This window comes from Acromyrmex echinatior, chromosome 3, assembly GCF_024713525.1.
Source record: "Acromyrmex echinatior isolate Ae372 chromosome 3, ASM2471352v2, whole genome shotgun sequence".
Lineage (NCBI taxonomy): Eukaryota > Metazoa > Arthropoda > Insecta > Hymenoptera > Formicidae > Acromyrmex > Acromyrmex echinatior.
The window spans coordinates 16,408,493-16,417,497 of NC_141854.1; the positions used below are offsets into that span (position 1 = coordinate 16,408,493).

At 31.4% G+C, this 9,005-nt stretch overlaps 1 protein-coding gene across 6 annotated transcripts; it reads right to left on the bottom strand.

Annotated features, from left to right (window-relative positions):
• Positions 1-630: 630 nt before the first annotated feature.
• On the bottom strand, positions 631-6,659 carry LOC105151017 (ileal sodium/bile acid cotransporter). Of its 6 annotated transcripts, none has more exons than XM_011064463.2 (7): positions 6,376-6,659; positions 3,289-3,597; positions 2,920-3,129; positions 2,494-2,668; positions 2,164-2,426; positions 1,906-2,092; positions 631-1,836 (listed from the first exon to the last, which is right to left on the bottom strand). In XM_011064463.2, the coding sequence occupies exons 2-7, from the start codon at positions 3,592-3,594 to the stop codon at positions 1,640-1,642; spliced, it is 1,338 nt and encodes a 445-aa protein (XP_011062765.1). In that variant the 5' UTR covers positions 3,595-3,597; positions 6,376-6,659; the 3' UTR covers positions 631-1,639. The 6 variants fall into 6 exon arrangements, with proteins under 6 accessions (XP_011062765.1, XP_011062792.1, XP_011062783.1 ...); XM_011064490.2 differs by lacking the exon at positions 6,376-6,659 and adding an exon at positions 6,298-6,315; XM_011064481.2 differs by lacking the exon at positions 6,376-6,659 and adding an exon at positions 6,189-6,315.
• Positions 6,660-9,005: the final 2,346 nt, after the last annotated feature.

Genomic DNA, 9,005 nt, shown 5'->3' on the forward strand with positions numbered 1-9,005 from the left:
GACAAAAGTAAATTTTCTCGTGATTTTAAATGAGATCAAGATGTTAATTATTTGTCCGCGAGATGTTTTTTTTTTATTTACGTAGAGAGGTGAGAAAAATGAATCGAATTGATATTGTTGTTACATGCTCAAGATTTTAGGAAGTAATAATCGATTGGTATAACTGCGGTGATGATAAAAACGTTATTTTTGCTTCGCAAAATTATTGAACGAAATGTATGACGATTAATTCATTATACGGCGAGATTTCTCGTGAAAGAGCTATTGTAATTGCTATAATGAAGTTTATACAAAACGTATCGAATTGATTTAGTTACATTAGCGCGACGGATTTTCAAACTTGTGCACGCTGCCGTGCAAATGTTGCTGTATTCAATTCGTTAGATGATGGCGCTGGTAGCGACGGGCGCGAATTTTTGAAATCAATTTCGCTCAGAATCATTTTCTAAATTCATCCTCATCGAAACTTATAAATTTAACGATGCGCTTGAATTAATATTTTTGATATTGCGTTAAATTAATTTTGATGTCGCATTTGAATATTTTCAATATTGCGTTTGTTTGTTGGACCAATACAAATTCTATGCTTAAAAACACAGTTTTCTAGACATTCCGTAATAAAAAACAAGCTTAAAAAAGTACAATTCTTTAATTTCTTTTCGAATTCAAAAAATATATAAATGCAAATGAGATTTTCACAACACTTACAAAATATTTAACAAACATCTTTGTTCAATAAATAAGAATTGTTTTTCGCTATACTTTTAGTAGACTAATTCTACAATGTGCTCTTTGTTTCCTATTTCTTGCTGTTTATCTCTTGCCTTTTTGGTCAATAAGACAAGGGACAAACAGCAAGAAAACAAAAAGCACATTATAAAATTAGCCTTATAGATAAATAAATCAAATTATTGTTACAATTACACTAATTAAAAAAAATTTTTCTTTTTTAATTACTTTAATTTACACAATGCATTTCTTATAGATTTTTAAATGCAGAAAACGATACTGCAAATAAAATTTCAATAGCACGTCAGGTTTTCAAAATAATTGAGATTTAATATGTAAAACAGATTTTGTGATATTTATTTCTTTTTCAAATAGTTGACGTCATCTTGAAATTCTGATGATGAACGAATTCTTTACAAAAAATTTTAAATATCAAAAAAGCCATTTTTAGAATATTAAATTTCAATTATCTTGAAAGCCTGACGTGCTGGAATTTTCTCGCTTGTGATATCATGTTTTCACGAGCTGTATTCTTGAAAAATATCGCATACAAAAATATAAAAGTCATACTACGTATATATTACGTATGTCAGATAGATTTCCCTATTATTTTTGTAGGCAATATTTTTCAAATACAAGGCTCGCATTCAAAAATTTTATATGTCTATCCGATTTAAATTATTTTGTTTGCTATAAACTAGTGTATAAGCATCATCGACATAAAAAAAAACATACAAATTTTAAATTACTATTTGATAAGTAACAATAGATATAGACATTATATATAATATGATATATCCACAACCAGCCCATTCTTATCAAAATTTAAAGCTTTTCAACATTAATATATAAAATATATAAAAAATATAGTTCTTTCTTATATATTATTAATGCATAAACAAAGAATTTATTATTCTGCACGATCAAATGATTTAGATTCATTTAATTGCGTAGAAACATTTGTAGTTTGTTGGAGTTTTTCGAACGACGGGGCAGACTGTAGTGTCCCTTTTGCCGTTTTTTTTTGCTTGTATTTATAAATCAATTTTATTATAAATAAAATTGCTAATGGTACCGGTGTCATCATTGCGGCAGATACAGGAACCACTAAACAGAAAATATTTTGTTAGATGATTAAGATAACTTGTGTATGCATATATTCATGTACATATTTACCAGTAGTTAGGTCGTCAGCGGGTGGCTTCAATGTAAATCGTAATAAAAAGATCGCTACGCCTGTATTCTGAATACCAGTTTCAATGGCAATCGCCCGTATATCAGCTTGAGATTGCTTGCAAATATACGCTATTATAAAACCAAATGTAAAGCCTAACCAGGGTAAACCCATTCCTGCGATTATGATCTGTGATAAAAAAAAATCAAATTAAAAAAATTTGTATATTAGTGAATTTGTAAAAAAAAATATAGACTTACCTTCCATGTAAACAGTTTAAATATATATAGATTAGTCATGATGGCAAATATAATGATAAATATAATTAAAATCACAGAGAAAGGTTTCATTACTCGAACCAATATCTTCGACACTCTTGGAAACTTTTTTTGAATGATAAATCCTATGGCCAGTGGAATTATAAGACCAATCACGAAAGTTCCGATATGCTGATAGGGAACTGCGATTTTTCCCTGTGCGAAGATATATCTACCCAATGTGAAGACCCAAAATGGCATCATTCCTTTAAAGAACAGTAAAATTTTATATATAAGAATACAAGAATTACTTTTATGTTACATATTACTTACCAAATGCACCAATGGTACATATAGTGGTCATTGTGATTGAAAGATTCAGATTGCCATCAAGTAACAGTGTCCACATATTAGAAGCGCCACCACTCGGACTTATCCCTGTGAAGAACATGCCTATTTGCAGTTCAGGATGATCAGGAAATAAAAGATATCCAATGAAAAAACTTAACTGGAAATAATGTAAAATCAAGATCATAAAAAATCTGACTGACAAAAGGGCAAATAAAAGTACATTAAGCACAGGTCTGTTTTTTTATGGCTGAATCAGTGTACACTTTTGAAACTTAAAATGAGATAAGTAGATGTTTAAATTTGATGAAAGCAAGGAAGACAATTCTAGTGCAGTTTAGTGCAGGAATAAAAACAGACCTATAATACCTGTATACATCAACTGAAACATCTTGTATGTTTATGATTTACCAATGGCATGATCAGAAACTGGCAGAAGAAACCTATGGCTGGACCTATTGGCCTTCTTAATGTATTGCGACATACATTCCAATCTATAGCACAGCCAAAATTAATATACAAAATGGATACAAGTATTGCTACACTGGCAGTAAATACAGAGTCTATTGTGCGTTCCTCTCGTATTACGGTAATAACAGCTACTTCTTGATCCTCCTTAATCTAAAAGAAAAGAAATTTTGATTATTCTAAAGAGAAAGAGAGAGAGAGAGAGAGAGAGAGAGAGAGAGAGAGAGAGAGAGAGAGAGAGAGAGAGAGAGAGAGAGAGAGAGAGAGAGAGAGAGAGAGAACAATAAAATGAAATATTTATTTAACACTTACCCCCATTTCCGTTATAGTAAACGTTAATGTCGTCCTACCAAGGAATACGCCAGTGATATTAAAAATACCACTAAAAGAAGTTTTGTTTGATTTTGTAAATTGAGAACTTAATTTTGCGATATGTTGGTCGGTGTTAAAATACCACATATGTGGATTGGATATATTATTATTATTATTATTATTATGTACACTGAATGGGACTGATATTACTTGATTCATATGTACAGTTATGTCATGTGCAATATCAACGGTCCACGCTGCTGCTCCTCCTAACAACAGCAGTCCTATCACATATACACCTGCCATTCTCTAAAAACAATAAAAAATATATTGTATTAATTAATACACTCATCTTGATCTGCTTCTTTAAAAGAGAGTTTCACTAACATTCAACAACACTTTCTGTTATACGATAATTATCTCCTGAGCATTAACATTCAATGCTAAATAACTGAGAATAATATCAAACTGAGATAAGAATATAAATAAACAATAAAAACTGTAAGAACGGAAGATTAATTAAGTAAACATGATTAGATAAGAATGTAAAATCATTTTGTCATGAGATAATGTCACTTTTTCTACATCCTCTTTCCGAATGTTCTCGTAAAGAAAGAAATCAAATCATTATCTCCGACTAATAAGTGACTTTTGAAACGTTGCAAAAAAATTAATTAAACACGCATGCACATACACGCGCATGTCATTGCGCGTGCACCGACGAATTCATGCGCCTTCGTTCCTCGCGTTCGCCGTCGCGCAAGAAACATACATTCGCGATCATAATCGATAATGCGTAACTTTCTTCGTTCGCAAAATATTACAGCTCAATTGCATAATCGGTAAACGCGAATGCGACATTGCGACAGGCGCGTGGTGGGAGACGACACGTTCCCGATAGATATGAATGTTGCATCCCGTGAAGTCTGCGACTTCGACAGGCTAAATATACATCGACTCGGACCGCCGCCGTCGACTTTCTTAATCCTTCCGTTATGATTGGTTGTCGTCGAATGCGCAATTATTACGCGACATAAACACTATGATGACGCACCGGCTATTTCCGCCGAATTGCAACTCGCAACAACGGCTGTACGTTGCATCAATCGGTTCATTCGCGGACTTCACGACGAAATTTTCACGTCCATTAATTGAACTTACATTAACCTCTATAGTTACAGTCCGGTTCACATTCGCAACGTTCGGAAGCATTATTTGTATTCTTTTTTAACAAGGATGAAGTGATTCAAGAATGTGAATGCAGCTTATATAGGGTGATTCAAAATTCGCGACTCAAAATATACTAAGATAGTTCAAAAATTAAAGAAAATGTTTATAAATTTTTATTTTAGCCGGAAATTTTTAGATCGTAACTACGGATTGTTACCCCCAGCAAACGAGAATGAATTGAAATGAATTGAAATGAATTCAGATTTTCAGAAATATTGATTCACGAATGTTAAAATGAATGCTTTTCAATCCTGAATGCATTTTTATTCATTTATAGGATTTACATGGAGCATATCTCTATGCCTTTCAATCTAAAAATAATGTTAGCTTTTTCTATGCACAACACATATAATTGTGAATACTGTTCAATTCAAAATTTTGAATAGAAAATGCAATTTTCAATTCAATTGCATCCACTTAAATCTAATTGAATCCAATTGGATCCAATTAAATCCAAAAAAAGTATTCGCTATTTAAAATACGCATTCGGATAGAAAAAAATTTCAAGCCATTTTAATCCATTCTCGTTTGCTGGATAATGAGAGGTCAATGCAGATAAACGGCGCAAATTATTACGAAATAATTTAATATTTTGTAGTTGGAATGATGTCTCCTTTATCTGAAAATGAATTTACTTGAAAATAAAGAAGACATCATTCCAACTACAGAGTATTAAATTATTTAATAATAATTTGTGCCGTTTATCTGCGCTAACTTTCATTAGCCTACTTTTATAAATTATCACATTATTATTTATTTCTGAAGATGAGGACACTGGATTCTTAGATGATTATCTGTCCATGAGTCATTATATAGTAGTATTAGTGAGTGTTGATGAACACGAATTTCTGCGCGCTCGCTACTTACATAAGTAAAATCGAAGTGCACAAAGTACTGGTATTAATGACATTGGAACGACGATAGTATTAGGTGTTGGAATTAATTCGTAGCGTTTTTAATGAAAGAATGTTATTTATTTCACATGAGCATTAAAAAATACATTAATGAAAGTACTTCCCATCACTTGTAAAACGCTACGAATTAATTCCAACACCTAATAGTTTTTGAAAATAATAATAAATTAGTTTTCAGGTATTTTCGCTATTAATTCTCGATTCCTTAATTACACGTGTATAACTTATTGTTGCACATGCGCACATGTACTTTCACGTAAATTAAAAAAAAAACTTGATCTTAATTTATTTCCAAGAAGTAAGCAACTCCTGCGATTCCTTCATTAGATCTCTCAGTCACTTTTTAATGATGAGAATTATGAAAACAGTTCCTCCATTTTTTTTAACTCAATTTTTCAGTAAAAAACGTTTCAGCAATTTATTCTATAAGTACGACTCAAATATAGTCCATTCGAATTTCCATCATTACATTGGTCAATTATTCTTCACTTATTAAAGGACTCAATGTCCTTCTCATTTTTTTCTTTTAACTTTCACATCGCAACTTGTCGATCACGGTGAAACTCGAAGCTCGTTCGCGAAAAAACGCGATCAAACGTGACCCTGATGAAAATAAAAATTGGAGCGTAAATGGGATGTAATTGAAGAGTAACAGAAACGTAAACGAAACTCTAAACCTAAAAGGCGAAAATTGAAACAATGAAATGTAAAAGAAGCATTTACGCTTCTGTTACTCTCCCATTACATTCGACTTACTCTCTGATTTTTATTTTCATCGGGGGAACAAATGACTACAAATAACCGCCGCTACGTCGAGACGGATTGTTCATTCGTGTTCGTTCGCACTTATGTGTTTGGTTTATACCCGGTTTTATTCGACTACTGATGTCTGCAAGAATGCGATGGAAGCGCTCCCGTGACCGAATTTACGGCGGACACTTACTTCTCAAGAATTCACGATACACCATTTGTAGCACGTCACCACTTTGACGACACGTATCGAATGGTAGTGAAAATCCTGGACGACTTGCTACGTGCTCTTTATCTCATTTATGACTATTACTTTCTATCGTTTCCCGATTGCGTGCTTGAGACGATATTTCAGACTTCAGAGTGGGGACCACCGACGATATATATAATACCTACATTACAAAGTATTGTGTCGGTATTACGCGAATAATTAGGGTCTGAATATAAGAATTGTCGTAACGTTTACTCTTAGACTTAAGTTGTAGATGTATTAAATAACGTACAACGTATGACGTACAACTTGTTGCTGTGTTTTCAAGAGACTGCAATAAAGCCTATTCTACAATGTGCTTTTTGTTTCCTGTTTCTTGCTTTTTATGCTATTCTATTTTTTATGTTGATTCTACAATGAGTTGGTAGTCGGAAGCTTAGTCTTAATCGCTGAAGTTGGCCAATCAGCCTTAGTTATACAAGTTGGCTATTGGTCAACTTCACCGATAAGACTTAGAATTACCGACTTATTGCAGAATCAGCGTTACATCTTGTTTTTTTGCTTCATATCCGATTTTATGTTTTATGTCGTCCGAGATAAAAATTATGTACTTCGAAAGAAACAAGAAATATAATTATCTATAAAACGATTGTAAAGGAGAAAAAAGTAAAAGATAAAAAGCAAGAAACGGAAAACAAAAAGTGCATTATAGAATAGGCTTCAGTCTCATGTTAACCCCAGATCTATAATAGGTGTTTTGAGCCTTAAGTTGTAAAAAATTGATCAATTACGATCGAATTCGAGGAGAATAATCGATTATGATTCGTCCATTTCTTATGGCTTAAAACTCTATGGGTGTTTTCCATTTGATGACGTAATTGACACAAGTCGACATAAATGTCATTCTATCCTTGTTGATATTCAGAAAGTGACGAAGATAGAACGACACTTGTGTCGACTTGTATCATCAAATGGAAAACACTCATAGTAGATAGTTCTGGATAAAGGTACATTCATACAAACTTGCATAGTCGCATAAAGAAAATTATCCAATCGCATTTCTCCTATAAAGACGCAACGTAAAATGTGATTGGATAATTTTCTTTATGCAGCTATGCAAGTTTGTGTGGATATACCCTAAGGCTTGTGCGTTGCTTACAACTTAAGTTCAAGTCTACAACTTAAGTTCAAATATATCCCTATAAGCGCAAAATATTCCTAGAATGTTATATGATTATTATTAAAAAATTAAAATAAGTTATTATAATATTTCGAAGATACCATATAATATTTTTTAATATTATGAGAGTATATTCTATAGAGGTCTTCTATATGTTCACTTATATAATATCTTAATATCCCTGAAATATTATTAAAATATTTATAAATATTAATTATTTTTAATTTAGTGCAATTTGAATCCAGTAACGAAAAGTAGTTATCAGTTTATGCTGCATCTTATGCTAAAAAAACATTTTCGCATGATTTTAAATATACAGTTCTACAATTGCGCGCCAAAATTATTTTCAATCTTTAAACATATACTTATACTACAGTTGTAACAGTTTTACAAATTAAAGTAAATTTTGTTATAATACTTTTTAATGTTTATACAGTATATTAATATTATCTCTTTCTTCATTCTTTTTCTTTAATATTCTTATAATAAAAGTTAAGACAATGAAGTAACGATTTTGGATTGGTTATCTGATTCTCAAAATTAAAACTGACACTTGATATTCATCAGATATTTATTAATTTGATTGAACAATATTAATTTGACCGTGATCCTCCTTTTTGTCTCTGAAACCGCCGGTTTGAGTGGCTTGTGAAATTGTACCTTGAAGGTACGTTTGGATAGAGAAGGAAGAAGCGAAATGGAACAATAATGGAAAGGAAACAGGAGTTAATCAATCATAAGGAGTCCAATTATGAAAAAGAGGGACAGGATTATTCTAATTGGATAGCTCCGCATTTTCTTTACGTTACTGTCCATTCTGCTTTTTTTTACATAGCTCTTATTTTAAGACTCTCTTATTTCATATGATACTGTACCCCATCATAGAGGGCTAAAAATCCTTACAGGAAACTTTTAAGAAGAAGAAGAAAAGACTGTCTTGAAGTAATGTTTAAGATGCTAATACTGTTTTGTGATTGGCTTATGATATCTTAAGTTGAATATTGTATTTAAGACAGTTTTAAATATAAAAAGAACCGACTATGAATATCAGCCCAAATATTCTATTCTATATGTCGATGATTCTATGATATATTTACTCGATCACATTTTGAGCAATATATTTTAAAATACACTTTGTGATTAATTTAATTTTTGTGGGTTTTAAATATCTATAATATATAAGAAGACTATAATAAATACCTTTAAAATATTTTCGAATTTATAACATATATAAAAAAGATATCGTATACTATTTTTCGAATTTCTCAATATTCTGGAAAGTATTCCAATTTGTACAATTTGAGAAATTTTTCAAAAAGTTATAAAATCATAAAGAATTTGTGAAAAATTTTGAAATTTATATAGAAATCCTTATATAAAGAATGAGTTCATCGTGTCTGTCACGTGGTCGATGACGTACGTTTATACATGC

Coding starts and splice junctions, on each gene's coding strand:
- LOC105151017 (XM_011064463.2), bottom strand. CDS start 3,594: ATGGCAGGTGTATATGTGATAGGACTGCTGTTGTTAGGAGGAGCAGCA. Junction 2,669..2,919: donor AGTTTCTGATCATGCCATTG/GTAAATCATAAA, acceptor CATTATTTCCAG/TTAAGTTTTTTCATTGGATA. Junction 2,427..2,493: donor ATGTACCATTGGTGCATTTG/GTAAGTAATATG, acceptor TGTTCTTTAAAG/GAATGATGCCATTTTGGGTC.